We start from the raw sequence: 19,495 nt of genomic DNA on the forward strand, positions 1-19,495 counted from the left end.
AAGACATTCAGAGCTTCTGTTAAAAAACGAGTATGCCAAGTCACAGAGAAGCTGTCTAAGAGAACAGCATGTACCACCTGTCCCGGCATCCCATAGGCAAACCCTAAGACAAAAAGAGACATCTCATTTTCATCCTTGACCAGTTCGGAAGAAAATTAAGAAGTTTACAAAATGTGAGCTCAAAACAAACCTAAAGCAGGGTCTTGGTAATGTTACAGGCGCACTATCAGGCTGCCTGAGTTCACCCTTTGCCCAGGGATGGCAGGACCTGATGGGAGTGTTCTAAGTCACAAATGTGTCATTTCATCAGCTGTTCAGCGCTGTCCTGGGCTACCTTCCAGAGCCCTGTGCAAACCCTCACCTTCCAGCAGCTTCATGATACGCCAACTCCAACAGCTCTGCAGAGGAGTGGGTGGGGTCCCTCTGCCTGCTGCCCTGAAGCTCTGCCATGTTCTGCCGCGTTTGATGATGGATCTGAATAGCCTCTCCAGATGGTCCTACCCAGACAAAGAACCAATGAATGCTATTCCAACCTGAACAAAAACATACTCTTCCTTCTCTCCAACTGCTGGGACAATGGAGAGGTCCGACAAAGAGCACAGCAGGAGGAATATTATACAAGGGCCCTGCGGGCTCCCACAGAGGACATTTCTGCCCACACTGTATCTGGGACTATATGCTGGAACTCTCGGTTTCAGAAATACTATGGAGATGCCATACAGAAATAGACAAGCGTAAGAGGATAAAAAGATGAAAAGAGAAGGAAAATAAAAATGAAATAACAAGCCAGGTGGTGGTAGTGTACACCTTTAATTCCAGCACTCAGGAGGCAGAGGCAGGCAGATCTCTGTGGGTTCAAGGGAAAAGAAAGAAAGGAAGGAAGGAAGGAAGGAAGGAAGGAAGGAAGGAAGGAAGGAAGGAAGGAAGGAAGGAAGACAACAATCTTGGTATGGTGGTGTACACTCTAGCTCCAGTACTTGGGAGGCAGAGGCTGGCAGATCTCTGTGCTACAGGGTACAGAGTAAGTTCCAGGATAGTCAGAGCTACACAGAAAAAACTTGTCTTAAAAAAAAAGAAAAAAATCAGAAAGTAACAGTGTCACTCTAAAAATCTAGGGTGCTCATGCATAAAAAAGACAGAGCACAAGAGGCTGGAATTAGTCTTGTCTATTAAAATGCGCTTCCCGAAAACATACGCATTAGAGGGTTAAATAAGGTTACCAAGAGTTAAAGGAAAATTTATCTGGGTAGAAGAAATATCCATGAAACCCAAATGTGAAAGAGGCAGAAGTGTGTGCGAAGATCAAGAGACTGGGTAAGAAGGGAAAGAGCCTTTGAAGGGAGTGAGGAGTCAGGAGGGCGGGCTGCCTGGTGAAGAAGGGTCTTAGTGACCAGAGGGCCAGTGCTCAAGAGGACAGACAGAGGGAGCAGTGTCTGCAGACCAGCTGCAGCTGCTGCTGTTCTTCAGTCATGTGGGCATGAAGGGTGCGTTAGGAAAACAGAAGAGCTGAAGGTCGTAATAGAAAGTTAGGAGGTTTTAGCCTAGGAGCTAGTGAGATGGCTCAATCAGTAAAACGCCTACAAAGCAAGCACAAGGCCCTGAGTTCAGATCCCCAGCACCCATGAGCTAGGCATGACATTATGTACCTATAATCCCAGTGCTGGGAAGATAGAACAGGAGAATTCTTGGGGCTTGTTGGGAAGGTAGTGAGCTCTAGTGAGCATCAGTGAGATCTAAGTTCAATAAGAGGGCCTGTCCCCAAAACTACAGTAGTAGAAGACACTCTGGCCTCTATATATATGCATGTACATACATGAGCATACAAAAGCACACACACACACACACACACACACACACACAGAGAGAGAGAGAGAGAGAGAGAGAGAGAGAGAGAGAGAGAGAGATTCAAGGTCATCCTCCTTACAGGGCAAGTTCAACGCTACTCTGGGCTATATGAGACCCTGTCTCAAAAATAAATAAAAAGCAAGAGCAAGTACAAAAGTGAGAAACAGAGATACCTCAAAATAAAACTGGTAGGAATAACAAAAAAAGAGAATAAAACCAAAAAGAAATAATTTGTGTGATTCTAACAGAAATAAGGGACAAAAGAGGTTTGGAATGGCCTACAGTTACAGCCAAATAAACCAGATTTATTTCACATTTTTAAATTTAACTTTAAACAGTAAAATCAAATGTAAAAGAAAACAACTAGGCATTTCTAATCATTCAGTAAGATCATTCCTAGTAAAAAACCAAAATAAAACAAAAAAACCACATCTGTTCCTTCCTGGCCCTGCAAGAACCCATTAAGCTGAAGGTTCATTTTATCTAAGCTTTATAAACCCTTACTGCCGTCTTCTTGAGGCCAGAACAGAGTAAAAAGATTGGCTAGGAAAAATAGTGAAGTAAAAGTAATTGTTTTTTTTCTTCACCCCTCAGAGACTCCTGAGAAATGACAAAGTAGCATAGATGCAGCTTGGAGGAGCAATGGTGAAAATGAGGGACAGGAAAGCTGATGAACAGCACAGTCCCTTTCAAAGGGACAAACAAAAAAGGAAAGCCCATTAGTTAACACAGCTGGTAACTTACAAAGTTTGTTCTCAAGTGTGTCTTCAAAGATCCTCCTGAGGACCCCGTGAAAAGCCCAGCAGGCATGTCCCCCTCACTGATGGGGCCAAGAGGTTTACAAGACGTTGAGGCACTTGACCCACGGCTGATCAGTGCTAAGGGCCAGAGCTCGGAACTCAGAGTCCAAGGCTCTTTCCTGAGCAGCCGACTTACCTACAGGAAAAGTGTGCATCCAGCGCCTTCTGTTGGATGTGAGCTTCATGGGCATTCTTGAGGGGGCAAAGGGGTTAATCAGTGCTCTCTGAGGTGTGTATCCACCAGGCCGAACATGTAGCATAGACTCTGCACTGCCCACATGGAACCTTCCCGGTGCACTCGAGTCCCGCTGTGGGGGTTCTATCATGTTCTCCAGGACATCTGCTGCAAATCATGGGGTTGAAAGCAAAGACAAAGCACAAATCCACAATGAAATCAGAGTTAAGAAGACCGATGAGTCAAGACTAGCAAAAATCTAGGACATCATAATTATCAGGAAGTAAGAGTAATGAATAAAACATGCTTAGATTTGTTTTTTTTTTTTCTCAAATATTTTGGAGACAAGACCCAATGAAGAAACACACAAACCTAATACAGTCCCATATTTTGCAGGGGGACCGTGAACACTGAGCTGAATGCAATGTGTAAGGATAGGACTATAATAGGAATGGGGTGAATATATTCTCTCTGAGGGCAAGACAGCAAAAATAAATGTCTGAGCCAGCTGTGACAGCCACACGCTTTAGTCAGAGCACTTGAGAGGCACAAACAGGCAGATCTGAGCTCAAGGCCAGGCTGATCTACAGAGAGTTACAGGTCAGCCAAGGCTGCATAGCAAGACACTGCATGACAAATAAGTAAGTGAAAGGTATGTCTGGTGAACAGACTAGCTCACTAAACCCATTAGGTTTTAAGTACACAAGGCTAGAATCCCTCTCTATTTGCACTGAAACCAAATGACACGAGTTCCAGCAAAAAGATTAGTTAGCTTATTTAAGGACTATACAACAGCTATCGATAAGCATCATCTTCATTATCTTTTTCTCTTTTGTGGCAATTCTGGAAATCAATGTTGAAGATGATGGCATCATAGGATAAGAGGAATCAAGTTCCTCAATGATTAAGAAGATCCCCCCATTGAGTCTGGGAACTGAGAGCAGTGTAAGCAATCATGTCATTGTGTTCAACTGAAGAAATGTTCTTAAGAAAAAAGAATAAAGAATGTGTTCATGCTTGGCTAGGCCAGGAAAAGCAATATTTAGATTCAACTTGTCCTGTGCAATGGCCTAGAAGAGAGATGAAGGCAGCAAGTTATGTAATCCAATCTAAGGACCTAAAAACTGAAACCCATGGGAACAAAGTCCGTTTCTGTGCATGTTCAGGAAACAACTATGTTGATTAGAAAGTGGCATCAAGGGAGGCTGGAGAGAAGGCTTAGCAATTAAGAGCACTGTCTACTGTTCCATGGGACCAGGATTCAATTCCCAGCACCCAAATGGCAGCTCACAACTGTCTATGATTCAGTTCCATGGAACCTGACACCCTCACATAGACATACATGCAGGAAAAACACCAATGTGCATAGGATAAATAAACAACTTTAAAAATGTGGCATTGAGTAATACCTGGCATGGTGGCTTCCATCTGTAATCTCAACACTTGGTAGGCTGAGGCAGAAGGACCATCATGAGTTTGAGGCTACAGTGTGACCCTGTCTTAAAACGGATGAGAACAACAACAAAGGATTCCTAAGAACATGGCTCAGTGCTTGCCCCACAAGTATTCAGATCTGAATTTGGATCTCTGTGCCAACAGGTTCAGTGGTACATGCTTGCAATCCTAGCAATGGCGAGATGGGAAATGGAGACAGATACCTGGAGCTACTGGCCAACTAGCCTAGCTTGTTTGGCAAAGTCCAAGCTAATCAAAAGCCATACTGTTTTTTTAAGTTTATTTATTATTATAGTGTGTAAGGGCATGAGTGTCAGAGTACACACACAGAGACTCAAAGGTAAATTCTGTGGAGTTGGTTCTCTCCTTTAATCTTTATCTGAGCTCTAGGAATAGAATTCAGGGCATCAGAAAAATCCCTTTTCTAGCTGGCCATCTTGCCAGCCCCAAAAAACACAAGTTTAGGGCCTGGAGAGATGGCTCAGTGGCTAAGAACTCTAACTGTTCTTCCAGAGGACCTGGGTTCAATTCCCAGCAACCACATGGCAGCTTACAACTGTATGAAAATCCAGTTCCAGGGGATCTGACACCTTCACACTGATTCACATAAAAGAAAGTTAAATAAATCATAAAATTTATTTAAAAAAAAAAACCAAGTTTAAACAAAAAGTGAAAGGTACATTAAAAACAAAATTCAAGGTTGTCTTCTGACCTCCACACGTGAACATGCACATACCCACAAAGGTGTCCTCTAAACAAACATACTCATTTACACATAATTTTTGAATAAATGGTTCGATCACCATTATCTAATATCTAGCATGAAACCTTCTATATCATTGTAATATTTCACCTTTGAACCTGATTTGTAATTTGCGTACAATTATGGAATAACCAAATCACCATGAAATAACCACAAAAATCCTGTCACTAGACATAGTGGTGTATTTCCAACATCAGGAGTGTAGCAGGCAGAAAAATAGCCAATTAAAAGACCAGTCTGAGCTGGGCAGTGGTGGTGCACACCTTTAATCCCAGCACTCTGGAGGAAGAGGCAGGTGGATCTTAGTGAGTTCGAGGCCAGCCTGGTCTACAAAGTGAGTTCCAGGGCAGTCAGGGCTACACTGAGAAACCCTGCCTCAAACAAACAAACAAACAAAAATCTGTGGCAGGAACAGAAAACCAAAAGCTCATCTATAGACTGAACTGGGAATTCCAACGGATTGCCTCAACTTCCCCAGCTGATTTCTGCTGGATGTGTGCAAACCTTTGATGATGTACCCTTGTTTGTTCTCTTAATCAGGTTACTCAAATGGTTTGCTGGATGTTGCAAACTGATTTGAAAATATTTTGCTGTCTGTCCGGTGCTTCTATCTACTTGTTATTTACTCTTTTACTTTTCCAGCTTACTTAATAAACTCACTCACAATTGGAAGTACAGCTGCCACAGATCACTCTCTGAACCACACAGAATGAATACACTGTAAATTAACAAACTGGTGCTGGGATTTAGCAAATAAGAAAGAATATGGCCTAACTAATTACTATAGAAATGAAAGAAGAAACTCAGCTGGGTAGGATGGTACATATCTATAATCCCAGCACTGAAGAGGTTAAGGCAGGAGGAGATTGCAGTAAGCTCAAGGCTAACCTGGGGGATAGTAAAATGAGACTGTCTCAAAAAGGGGCCAGCAAGATAGCTCAGCAAAGGTACTTGCCACTAAGTTTGAGTTTGAGGCACAAAATACAAAGCGTGGCACATACTGAGATGAAAAAAATAACAAACCCCTTTGACCCTAGGCCTAAAAAGACTGTAGATAACATACAAAAGGTTAGAGACAACAGAATAGTATAGTACACATCCAACACCTAATATGATTTGCACTCGTTCACTGGCATGAAAGTAACAAAAATATGAGACTTACACCCCACTCCAATCTGGCCCTGTCACTCCCACGCTCCTATACTGTCCCCAGGCCTCCCCAGGCCTCCCCGGCCGTCTGTGCTCTAGCACTGACCTCGGGTGCTGGTGTAGCCCAACGAGCTGCTGACTTCATACTGGTGCAGGTGGGGGTTTGGGATCATCAGGATGTTGGTGCTCTTGCCCAGGGAGCTGTCATCAGAAGCCTGGCTCCTCACTTCCTCAGTGGGCAGTGCACGGCTTGGTAGGGAAGGGCTGGATGAGACATCACAGGAGCTGGCACTTTTGCGATTATGATTCTCCTGCTCCCTCACAGACCTAAAATGCAGGAGACAAATTACTACCATGAAAATGACACTTCAACTTTGAGTTAAAATATCATGATCATCAGCTACATATACTCAAGAAACCAATATTAAAACTCTCAATATGGGAAATACCACTGGCCTGAACAACAAAGATTTCATCTCAAGAGCAGGGGGAAAAAAAGGGGCATGGTGATTTACATTTAGTCCTGGCAATTGAGAGGCTGAAGCTGGAGGATCACTAGGAGTTCAAGGCCATTCTAGGCTACAGTGAATCCCTGAGCTATAGAATGAGACCCTGTATCAAAACTAGAAAAAAAAATTGTTTTTTATTTATTTATTTATTTATTTATTTATTTATTTATTTTTTCTGAGACAGGGTTTCTCTGTGTGACAGCTCTGGCTGTCCTGGAACTCTCTTTGTAGACGAGGCTGGCCTCAAACTCACAGAGATCTGCCTGCCTCTGCTCCTGAATGCTGGGATTACAGGAGTGCGCCACCACTGCCCAGCAAAAAAAACATAAGAAAACCACATTAGATCCAAAGGTGGTTAAATCTATCACAATTAGAAACTTATTTGGCCAAAACAACACAGAGCAAATTTATTTATTTATTTTTTTATTTTCAAGACAGGGTTTCTCTGTAGTTTTTGCCTCTGCCTCCCGAGTATTGGGATTAAAGGCGTGTGCCACCACTGCCCTGCTCACAGAGCAAATTTAAATAGTGAGAGTTAAAGAAAGAAAAATTCTGTCCTTGGAATAATAAACCTAAAAGAACAGTATTAGTGCCAGTCAAGGAAGAGCCTGTGCTTTGTGAATTGCATCTCTTGGTTGCAATGTCTGAGAACCTTTCTGTATCTTGAGACAATACTTCATGACAAACAAAATAGGTAGACCCAAGAGCCTGAGAATGGAATCCCCAATGATCTCTACAACATAGCTTTCCTGAGGGTAATTTTAATTTAAAACTCCTTTAAAATTTTTATAATTTCTTATGTATGTAAATATTCTGCCTGCATGTACATAGGTACACATGTCTCCCTAGTGCCCAAGGACATCAGAAGAAAGCTTTGGAGCTCCTAGAACCTGGAATTCTAAATGGATGTATACCACCATATATGCTAAGAACTGAACCTGGGCCCTCTGAAAAAGTAACAAGTGCTCTTAACCACTGAGCCGTCCCTTCAGCCCCAATTTAAATATTTTTAAGGTTGCTCTCATAAAGGTCCCTCAGGTTTTCTTTTGCTTTCTAATAGTCTGTTTTAATATAAACAAATGCTGTAATTAAAAAAATATATATGGAAGCCTTCACGAATTTGTGTGTTACCCCTGCACAGAGGCTATGCTAATCTCCAATGCAGTGAATGTGCTGAAGCATGCACCTCTCAGGTTTTCTGAACTGCTCTTTCTTCCTAAAATATAGCCTCACTATATAGTTGAGGCTGGCTTTGAATTTGGAATCCCTCCATCTTTGCCTCCTGAGTGTCAGGTTATTGACTTGTGGCACAGGCCTTGGGTCCCTAAATCATTTTATATGCACCCCCAGAGGAATATGACAGAAAACCTGCAGGTGGCAAGGCGCTGAGCCCGGGATGGACCGGGCAGCCTGAATACTTGAGCATCGTAGGCATCATAATCTACTTGGATGGGCAGGGTGTTCTCAGATTCCTTTGGAGTCCCAAGAGCTGTAAAACACAAATAATACAATTAAAACACAGTTCTAACAGAGACACCTATAGAGGATCATCAAAATCTGCAAGGCATTGGGGCTATCTACCAAGGATAAGATGGAATAACCCAACTATCAGGTTAAGATTGAATGACATAAATGTCAAAGTGACAATAAAATAGTACAGCAGTAGCCGGGCAGCGTTCAGCGCCAGTCTTACTGGTCCTGCTAGAGAGACCACCTGAGCATCCCCAGTGCTTTCCACCTGACCCATGCACTGCAGCTGACAAGGCACAGCTGCAAGGTGGCTAAGCACCCTTCCTAGGGTGACACAGGAATGTGGGTTACTGACTTTAATATGAACCTTCTTACGATACTTCCCATTATTTTGTGACCACGAATTACCTATTCCTAAAAGTAATGAGAAAGCATCTCAAAAATACTCACATGTGGCCAGACGGTGGTGGCACATGCCTTTCATCCCATCACTCAGGAGGCAGAGGCAGGGGGATCTCTGTGAGTTCAAGGGCAGCCTGATCTACAGAGCAAGTTCCAGGACAGCCAGGGCTACACTGAGAAACCCTGTCTTAAAAACAAATGCAAAAAACAAAAAACTCACATGTATCTCGGCCATTTTTGGTTTTCTCAGAAGCGGGCTGAAAAATTAAATAGATACTTTATCACTCCTCTGACAGAAGCAAACGGAACACAGTATGTTATATACTACTCCCCAGGGCAAAGACTACGTCCTGGCTATCTAGTAACTGGGTGTTAACACTTGACACCGGCCTACCGCAGCGTCAAGCCCTGCTAAGTCTTTTAGTTTCCACTTTACATCTTATTCTCAGAAGCTTACCCAGTGGGGCATGGACCCCAGTTCCTGCCGGGGACTGAATCCCAGGTGTGCGTGTGCTCTACACTGGCTACAGCCCCAGCTTCTCCATGAAGTTTCAACACAAAAATGTTTAAACCCTATTATGACCCTAGAGATGGGAGAAGGGAGCTGACAGTACACACAGCCGTGTGCAGCCCCTGAACGCTGTTCAGACTGGGGAAACATACCTTCTTTCCTGCCAGTTTGATCCGTGGGGTGAAACTGTTACAAAACAGCTGGCTTTTGGATGTGTAGAAACTATTAAAAAAAAAAGTTATTAATCTATAATTTATTTTTTTATATTGATGTACATTTGGTGTTTGGCCTACATATATATCTGTGTGAGGGTACCAGATCCCCTGGAATTGGAGTTATAGAAAGTTGGACAGTTATAAACTGCCATGTGGGTGCTAAGAATTGAACCCAGGTCCTCTGGAAGAACAACCAATATTTGGTTTTTTGAGAGAAGGTTTCTCTGTAGCTTTGGACTGTCCTACAACTAGCTCTTGTAGACCAGGCTGGCTTCGAACTCACAGGGATCCTCCTGCCTCTGCCTCCCGAGTGCTGGGATTAAAGGCGTGCGCCACCACTGCCTGGCTACAATCAATATTCTTAACTGCTGAGGCATCTCTCTAGTAACAATTTTTTTGTTTTTGTTTTTTTGTTTTTCAAGATAGGGTTTCTCTGTATAATCCTAGTTGTTCTTAAACTCAGATTCGCCTACCTCTTCCTCCAAAGTGCTGGAATAAAAGGTGTGCTCGACTAATCCCAGATTATTTAATCTAAACCTTAAGACAAACAGCAGGGGCTGGAGAGATGGCTCAGAGGTAAGAGCACAGTCTGTTCTTCCAGAGGTCCTGAGTTCATTCCCAGCAACCACATGGTGGCTCACAACTGCCTATAATGAGATTTGGTGCCCTCTTCTGGCCTGCAGGCACACATGCAGGCAGAACACAACACAACACAACACACACACACACACACATATTTTTTAAAGACAAACTGTAAACCCAAGTATGACCAGTTTGCCTGTGTCTGGTTTTGTTTAGGTTCACAAATCTTCCCAATTCTAACCAGTGAGATTGCCCAGTGGGTAAGGCACTGTGCAAACCTGACAGTGTGATCTCCAGCAACCTATGATGGAAGGAGAGAATTAATTCCAAAAGTTATTCTGAACTCCACACAAACCAGAACTCACACTCACACGTCATTTACACATATGCATATGAATAATAATAAACCAAGCACAGTCATAAACGCCTTTAATCACAGCACTGGGAAGGCAGAGGCAGGTGGATCTCTATGAATTAAAAGGCCAGTCAAGGCTACATAGCCAGACATTTTCTCAAATAATAATAATAGTAATAGTAAAAATTTTAAACTCCAACTTCAACATCAGCAATAATTTCAACTGTTGCTCTGGCCTTCTCTCCTCATACACCACAGGCTCACAGTATAGTGTGTAGTGGTCCTAACTGCTAACTAGATCAGAGTCCCCTATTTCAGGAACAAACCTCTTTACATCAGAATACTTTCATCCTGATGTTTGGTATGTTAGGTCCACAGGAAGTCTTTTTTTTTTTACTAATTTATTTATTTTTATTTTATGTACATTGGTGTTTTGCCTGCATGTATGTCTGGGTGGGGGTGTCAGATCCCCTGGAACAGGCAGTACAGACACTTGTGAGCTGCCATGTGGGTGCTGGGAATTGAACCTGGGTCCTCTATAAGAGCAGCCAGCTCTCTTAACCACTGAGCCATCTCTTCAGCCCCTATAGGAAGTTCTGAATATTCACTCGTTGGTTGGCACTTAGTTAAACAAGACAAAATAAAACAAAAACACAGTCCTCAAGAAGAGATAGCAGAAATTATTAAACATCAATCCATCTGAAAATAATTTTAATATAACCACGCTATAAATGTATGTTAACTGGAGACCAGCCTTACACCCAAGTGCTGAATGAACACACAGAAATTGTACTGCCTTTCCATTCTTCAGGGACCTTGAACCTTGTATTATCTTTTCTCAGTCATAAACTTGCAAATAACGTTTGAGACATTGCCCTAATTCTACCTTCTAGAAAATCTCTGAGTATAAACAATTAAAAATTTAAAACAAAGCCAGGTGTGGTGACACACACTTTTTCAACACTTGGGAAACTGAGGAAGAAAGGTGGATCTCTGTGAGTTCAAGGCCAGTCTGATTTTGCTGACTAGTAGCAGCTACAAGTGAAACCCTGCCTCAAAAAGCCAAGCCAACAGAATCTGCAGATTAGGGACAGGCTATAAGAACAACCTTATGGCACACTAAGTACATAAGAACACAAGAGTGTTACCTGTACCTGCCACTGGACTTGGAGTCCAGTCAACCCCTGGGATTGGGCTTCTCCCAGTAGTATACAAGAGAAAATTAAGTAGAAGTTGCTATTTTCTTCCCAGACATCAAGAGTAGGCCTGGAGAGATGGCTCAGTGGTTAAGGGCACTGACTACTCTTCCAGAGGACATGGGTTCAATTCCCAGCATCCATATGGCAGCTCACAATTATCTGTAACTCCAGTTCTAGGGGACCTGATACCCTAACATGGATATATACATGTGAGGCAAAAAAAATGCACATAAAATAAACCAAAAAAGAAAGAAAGAAAGAAAGAAAGAAAGAAAGAAAGAAAGAAAGAAAGAAAGAAAGAAAAGGAAAAAAAAAGCCAGGCTCAGGGCTGTGCACCTGAAATCCCAGCACAGGGAGAGACACCAGGTTGACATCTGCCCTCTGCAAGTATGTACATACACATGTACACACACCCTCATACGTAATGAAATATCTCTTACATTCTAAAAGACTGGAACTGCTTGATCTCCTTGTCACAGTTAGCAGTACACTCTGGAGACACTTAAGAGAAACAATGTATCACAAGGCATGGTGGCGCATGCCTTTAATCTCAGCACCAAGAGAACAGAGGAAGTTCTAGGCCAGCCAGGGCTCTGTACAGAGACCCTGCCGAGAGAGAGAAAGACAGACAGAAAGAGAGAGACAGAGAGACAGAAAGACAGGGACATAGAAACAGAGAGAGTACACAATGTATCTAATTTATTCGACTTGTATTTCCCATGTAATCAACCTTTATAAATTATACTATAAATTATGTACTCTTCTTTGTCTTTGACCCATAAATAATGCATGTGTACATATGTGTGTTATAGTAATAAATGCTAAAAACAGCATATATAGGTTGAAAGCAACCTTAAAAAACAAATGAATATCTACCATAAATGTTGAAGACAACATACAGATACTACTTAATAGCTGGTCAGTGGGACTCAGTGACATAATTCCTTATAAAATTCTGTTGAAGATGTCTATAAAGTAACCCTCATTCCTTCACCATGTGATGTGTTCTGTGTTGTTCAATAAAAGACAAAAAAGAAAGACTTTGTTAAGGACACAAAGAAACACACACACAAGGAGACTCACAAGACAGCATTCAGGCAGGCACAGATTCAGGTTCATACAACAGACCAAAGAAAAATACAAAAGATACAGGGAGAGAAGTAGAATTCAAATCTGAGCTCAATCTTGGGTAAATTACACCAAGTGGAAGCGCTTTTTAATTACTTTTCCTTTTTTAAAAAAAAGATCTATTTATTTATTATATATACAGTGTTCTGCCTGCATGTATGCCTTCAGGCCAAAAGAGGGCGCCAGATCTCGATCCCATGTGGTTCCTGGGAATTCAACTCAGGTCCTCTGGAAGAGCAGCCAGTGCTCTTAACCTCTGAGCCATCTCTCCAGACACTAATTTCTTTTTCTTAATGCAACGCTGATACATTTTGAGTATTCTGAGGCTATTGTTAATGTGCTCATTTATAATGAGCGACACACGTGCACTCATATAAACACACATGCAAACATAACACTGAGTTATAAAGTAATGTGAGACAGAAAAATGAATTTCTATTAAGTTGAATCATGAAATTGCTATTTTTCAGGGTCACAAGCAATCTTTCATTGGGATTTCAGGTTTTTTGTTTTGTTTTGTTTTGTTTTGTGGTGAGGCTCACAATGAAATAAGAGAAACAGGTCTCAGTCTCTCTAAATTCTCAGATTTAAAAGTCCTTCACAAATGGTTCCATCCTGCATCAGAATGGCACCAGAAAACCAATGTAGGATTAAAAAATTAAGTGGTAATTTGAGAATCTTCTAAGTTACTATAAAGTAAAATTTGAGAAAAATACAGAGCTTTAATTGGAATTCATGTATTTTTATATATTCTATAGTTACTTTTTACACTTCCTGAACTAAACTCAAAATCATGAAATACAGTATAATTAATAGTGATTTTTAACTTGTAAGTGTTTTTAAATGTATATTTAAAAAGTTACAAATACAGGGTCAGTGAGATGGTTCAGCAGCTAAAGATTATACTTGCAGTTGTTACTGGTCTGGCACAATGAAGATATTCTAAAGAGATACTTGTGTCTTTCAATCAAAAACTATAAAAACAACAGACCTCAAAGAAAAGATAATTCGCCAGGCTGTGGTGGCACACGCCTTTATATGCCTTTAATCCTAGCACTTGGGAGACAGAGGCAGGTGGATATCTGTGAGTTCAAGGCCAGCCGGGTCTAGTTCCAGAAGAGGCCCCAAAGAGAAATCCTGTCTTTAAAAAAAAAAATGAAAGAAAGAAAGACAGACAGGCAGGCAGACAGAAAGGCAGGCAGGCAGGCAGGCAGACAGGCAGACAGAAAGACAGGCAGACAGACAGAAAGGCAGGCAGGCAGACAGAAGGCAGGCAGAAAGGCAGGCAGGCAGGCAAAGGGCAGGCAGACAGACAGAAAGGCAGGCAGACAGACAGGCAGGCAGGCAAAGGGCAGGCAGACAGACAGAAAGGCAGGCAGGCAGGCAGGCAGACAGACAGACAGACAGACAGAAAGGCAGGCAGGCAGACAGAAAGGCAGGCAGGCAGGCAGACAGAAAGACAGGCAGACAGGCAGGCAGGCAGACAGGCAGACAGAAAGACAGGCAGGTAGACAGAAAGGCAGGCAGGCAGACAGACAGAAAGACAGAAAGAAAGACAGACAGACAGACAGACAGACAGACAGAAAGAAAGAAAGAAAGAAAGAAAGAAAGAAAGAAAGAAAGAAAGAAAGGAAAATTCCCACCAAATTTCATGATGGAAAAGGAAAAGCTGCCAGTGTGGGACTTGTCCCCTGGGAAGAAATTTCTAACAGTTCTAACAATCCATCACACCACCTGACAGGATGAGACTAAACCCCAGATGACAATGGGTCACTGGTGGGCAGGACCACACCTTGACTAGCATAGCTTAAGTGTGTACATCCTTGGTCCTCTATTTAAATTTTGATCTCACTTTAGGAACTGAAAAAGAGTAGAGGGGTTTGCTGGATCTTTTTATCCATCTTGCCAATGCTGCTACACTGAATCAATCTTTTTCTGCTTTCTACTGTTTTTCCCCTCAGAGTTACAGATCAAAACAGGGGCTGGACAGATGGCTCCAGGATTAAGAGTACTGGCTACTTTTCCAGAGGACCAAGTTTGATTCCTAGTTCCCACACGATGGCTCATAATCTATAACTCCAGTTTCAAGGGACCCAATGCCCTCTTTTGACCTCTGGGGACACACGGCAAGCATGTAGTGCACATACAGGCAAAAGACCCAGGTAAATAAAGTTTGTTTTTTTTTAAGTATGATATCTGTGCTAAATGTGATAGTTTATAGTTTTAATATTAGCCTTGCTGAGGCAGAACAACCAACAGTTCTTAGCGTGGCTATATAACAAGACCTCAAAAAAAAAAATACAATTTTTCTTTTCTTTTCTTTTTCTTTTCTTTCTTGAGACAGGGTTTCTCTGTGTAGCCTTGGCTGTCCTGGAACTCACTCTGTAGACCAGGCTGGCCTTGAACCCAAAAAGATCTGCCTGTCTTTGTCTCCCAAGTATGGGTATTAAAGGCATGTGCTACCACTGCCAATCTCCCAGCTTACAATTTTTCATAAAAAACCATCCATACAAAATTTTATGGGTTCTGAGAGAAGTAAGAGACATTCATTGAACAGGATAATTGTAATGGGACCACATTATCCTTACAGATGGCTAAACAAGTAATCCTTGCTCACTTCTGGTTCTTCATCTATGAATATAGGTGAAAACAACAATCACTGCACCAATAGGAACACAGCTTGTGACAAAAACAAAAGACACATACACAAGGCTAACATTTGTATTTGTTGTGAGTTTCCAAGCTGGTCTCTAGTATATATTTGAAACTTAAATACTGTAGAAGCCAGACCAGCAAGACTGCTCTGTAAAGTTGCTTGCGATGACCTGAGTTGGCTCCCCAGGAAGTACATGGAGGAAGGAAAAAAAACCAAACCTTACAAATGGTCCTCTGACCTACACAAGTGTGCCATGGCATGAGCAGGCATATGAGCATGCACACAAATAAATAAGAATAATATTCCTTTTTTTAAAAAAAAAATGCTATAGAAGGTTCTATTGAGCTAGAGGCATAAGCCAAGTAGTCGGCCCCTCATGGAGCCCAACCCATGACAAACAACACAAAGAACAGAAAGCACCAAAGGAAAAGCATCTACTGCCACTGAGGAGGAGTCATAGGGGAGAAGGGTTGGAGCTGGGTCTTGAAGAAAAGCACCTGCAAAAAAAATAACTGGCAAAGGCCCTCTATGTCAACAACAACAACAAAAAAGCCCAGACCTGAGGTAAGTTGAAAGTGTTGAGAGTGTTTGCCAAGAAAAAGAAATGGTAGCAGGAGAGGAGGCTGCAGGAGTCAGCCACGTTAGCCCTTATTAAGCTCTCTTGAAGAGCTGAACCAAACACACACACATAAAGCAGTGGTTTAAAGACCATTGTCTCCAGATCCCAAGGATTCTGACATATCACACCATGCCCTGTGAGGGCAGAGAAGAACACTAATACTTTTTTACTTCTTGAGAGTCAAACTAAGACTAAAAAAACCATCTTGTTACTCAGGAATAAAATGAAAAATGAAAGAAAGAAGAAAATAATTGAGAGCTGTGCTGAGCAATTGCGTACTAGGTATAAAGCCCTAGGTGTGGACTGGAGAGACTGTTCAATGTTTAAGAGAACTTGAGCTTGGTTCCCAGCACCCATATCAGGCAGCTCTGTAACTCCAGCTCCAGATGATCCAACACTTTCACCTGGTCTTTGTATGCATCCATATACAGATGGCATGTGCATATATAAAAATAAAAGTATATATTAGAACAATGACAACAACCAAATAGAACCAAGCCCTTGGTACAACTCCCAGTACAACCAACTAGCCAAGAAATAGATAAGCTAGTAAATAAGACAGGTTTGGATGGCTCACAATATGATCCCAGCATTCAGGAGGCTGAGGCAGGTCTGCCAGGAATCTGAGCCCAGGCCACAAAGAGAAACCATCTCAAAAAAAACAAAACAAATTTAAAGAGTCAATATCAAGGAAACTATTCAAAACATTCATCTTCCACTCATGATGACACCCACCTGTGGTTTATCCAGTGAGGGATATTATAATCATCGCCCAGCCGAGAGTCCCTCGGAACACTCCGGTTATGCAGCTGCAAGGAAAAAGCCGGACATAAATAAGCTAGAAACTTCCAATCTTTCTATTTTTAATTATTGTTCAACTGGTCTTTCAGAAGGAAGCTGAAATTCTATTACCTTGAATAATGGCACAGCATGTAAAGGCTGCTCTCCCATACATACTAGGTCCACCCCAATTCCTAAAAAGGAAAGGACAAAAAAGGCGGGTCAAGAGGACAACAGCAGAGGTGAGTATTCTAATCTGTTAGTATTACTGAACATTGTACGAGGTAAAACTGACTTGCTATGCTGCAGTTTATAAACTCATCATTGCTACCTATACTGGAAGGAAATACATGAATTTTCTTTTTTCTCTAATGTGCTTTAGGTTAGACACTGATTACCCAGATCTGTAAAAAGAGAAACAAGACCTCCACAATTCAATTCTAGTGACACCCTGATCACCATGTAAAGCCCTTTATCATCTAAGAGACAATGAGAGCACCACACTTACAGGACAAGGGAGGGTATTAACACAGGGAGACAGGAGAAACCAAGGACTGTTACCATTATCAATCATACGCTGCTTGGTCAGTATCATGAGTAGGCGGTCCACTTCAAAGACACCCACCCCGGGTGTGATCACCACAGACATCTGTCCAGTTCGGTCAAAGTTGCGGTTGATGTAATGCTTGTCAAACACTTTAGAGAAAACAAAAATCCCCCCAGTGACGATGTCACAGCTTTTCAGGAACCAGACACAGGCAAACAACACAGCGTTTGGTGCACTTTGCACTCATTCCAGTCATACCAAGTGACTCATTCTGACCTGAATTTTACCACGTCATGCACACATGTACCTTTCCCTTTTACTTTAGCAGTGTCTTAAAAACAAAGCATCCACTTTACCCTTTATAAATCACGCTCACTGGTGCCCAATAGTGGCCCACAGTTTAATTTTTATGAGATAAACTTACATCATCCATCAATGAGTCTATACTTAAAGTTCTAAGAACCAAATAAGATACATATGCCATACTTATTTATGTATTGTGTACACTCAAGTGCCACAGTGCACGCGTAGAAGTCAGAGGACAACTTGAAGTTTTCTCCTTCTAAGATCTCAGGGATCAAACCCAGGTCCTCAACTTGGTATCAGGTGTCTTTACCCACTAAGTTCATTTCATTGCCCTGTGTTTGTGTTTGTGCTCTGATGGACAGAGTCTCTAGTAGCTCACTTTCTCTATATCCCTCATGCTTCTTATTCTCCTACCTCAGGCTCTACACTCTAGAATATATGTATTTTCTTTTAAAAAGCAGAATGGAGCCAGGTGGTGGCACACACCTTTAATCCCAGCACTCAGGAGGCAGAGGCAGGTGGATCTCTGTGAGTTGTGGCCAGCCTGGTCTACAGAGTGAGTTTCAAGACAAGCTCCAAAGTTACACAGAGAAACCATGTCTCAACCCCCTGCTCCCCCCCAAAAAAAAGAAAGAAAGAAAAAAGTAGAATCTAAAATTTAAAAAATTAGCTAAAATCAGCTGAGGGATGAAATGAGAAATAAACAGTCTACCAGGCAGGAGCCCTGTCAGCTCTTTACCACAGGAGGCTGATTGCCAACAGAAGGCCCACGGGCCAAAGAGCAGTCATTGTGACCATTCAATTAGAATGTACTACTTTGAGTTAGTTTGAAGTGTAGATGGGAAGAAGGTCTCCAAGTCTGGGGCTTTGGGCATCAGCATTGAGCTGTGTATGGCCACATGGGAAGCAAGAGGTCAGATTACTGCGGTCTTACTCACCGTTGAAGGATAAATTGATGGCCTCTAGGTAGTTTCCTTGTGCTGAGGTAGAATTGTCTCCTTGAGGAAAGCCCCCTAAAGCAAAAATACAAAACAAGGAAAAACATTTCACGAAAAACGAACTCTTAAAAAAAAGGAAGGTGCCAGGTGGTGGTGGTGGCACATGCCTTTAATCCCAGGACTCAGGAGGCAGAGATGGGAGGATAGCTGAGTTTCAGGCCTCTTGGTCTACAGAGCGAACTCCAGGACAGCCAGGCTTACACAGAGAAACTCTGTCTAGAGACATATCCCACCCCTCAAGAAAACTCCAAAAAACAAAAACAAACTAGGAAGGCATCTGGCTCACACTGTGTTAGTTGGGAACATTGTAGGAGCTGGTAGCATAGATAACCAACAACTGGCTCCAACTAACCAGACCTGACCAGAAGCAGAAACTATCTACAGCAACACAAGGGAATGGAGCATGAGCTGCTTCTCTGTCTCCAGCCTCCATTCCACATGCCACTTCCCCACTGCACCTCTGACACATGGATGCAGTACCTGCCTGTTCCAGTCGCACCAACACTGGATACTGGATGAAGAGTTTTTTAATGGTCACAAGGAGCGATGTCCACTCTTCCCTCCTCTCATTCTGAGCCACCACTCTGAAAGGAATATGATCATGAAAGAGAAATCGAGCACCTATTGTAGTAGGAGCTACGGGCTGCATTCCCACCCAGCTCCTGCATAGCTAGCTTAGCCCTGGAAATAACAACACACAAACTGTATTCTTTTAAACACTGCCTGGTCCATTAGTTTCAGCCTCTTATTGGCTAATTCTCACATCTTGCTTTAACCCATACTTAATAATGTGTGTAGCACCATGAGATGGTGGCTTATCAGGAAGAATCTTAACCTGCGTCCATCTTGGAGAGGAGAGCTATATCGTCTTACTCACGTCCCTTCTTCCCAGCATTCTGTTCTGTCTACTCCGCCTATCTAAATTCTGCCCTATCAGGCCAAGCAGTTTTCTTTATTAATTAACCAATGAAAGCAACAGATAGATAGAAAACACTCCCACATCAACCGAATATCCCATTCATTACAAAGTT

At 42.2% G+C, this 19,495-nt stretch overlaps 1 protein-coding gene across 19 annotated transcripts in view; it reads right to left on the reverse strand.

Annotated features, from left to right (window-relative positions):
- Depdc5 (DEP domain containing 5, GATOR1 subcomplex subunit) overlaps positions 1 to 19,495 on the reverse strand; it is a 121,106-nt gene that overhangs the window by 68,246 nt on the left and 33,365 nt on the right. For 10 of the 19 annotated variants that reach the window (XM_075944008.1, XM_075944013.1, XM_075944012.1 and 7 more), the window contains exons 13-23: positions 18,945 to 19,048; positions 18,405 to 18,479; positions 17,175 to 17,309; positions 16,746 to 16,807; positions 16,569 to 16,642; positions 9,232 to 9,301; positions 8,789 to 8,825; positions 8,065 to 8,185; positions 6,294 to 6,514; positions 2,782 to 2,988; positions 362 to 497 (exon numbers count right to left, since the gene is read on the reverse strand). In XM_075944008.1, the coding sequence (XP_075800123.1) occupies positions 362 to 497; positions 2,782 to 2,988; positions 6,294 to 6,514; positions 8,065 to 8,185; positions 8,789 to 8,825; positions 9,232 to 9,301; positions 16,569 to 16,642; positions 16,746 to 16,807; positions 17,175 to 17,309; positions 18,405 to 18,479; positions 18,945 to 19,048 (1,242 nt within the window). The remainder of the gene's footprint in view (positions 1 to 361; positions 498 to 2,781; positions 2,989 to 6,293; positions 6,515 to 8,064; positions 8,186 to 8,788; positions 8,826 to 9,231; positions 9,302 to 16,568; positions 16,643 to 16,745; positions 16,808 to 17,174; positions 17,310 to 18,404; positions 18,480 to 18,944; positions 19,049 to 19,495) is intronic. The other 9 variants (XM_075944017.1, XM_075944011.1, XM_075944009.1 and 6 more) reach the window with 2 other exon arrangements.

Source organism: Microtus pennsylvanicus, chromosome 12 (genome assembly GCF_037038515.1).
Source record: "Microtus pennsylvanicus isolate mMicPen1 chromosome 12, mMicPen1.hap1, whole genome shotgun sequence".
In the NCBI taxonomy this organism is placed as follows: Eukaryota; Metazoa; Chordata; class Mammalia; order Rodentia; family Cricetidae; genus Microtus; species Microtus pennsylvanicus.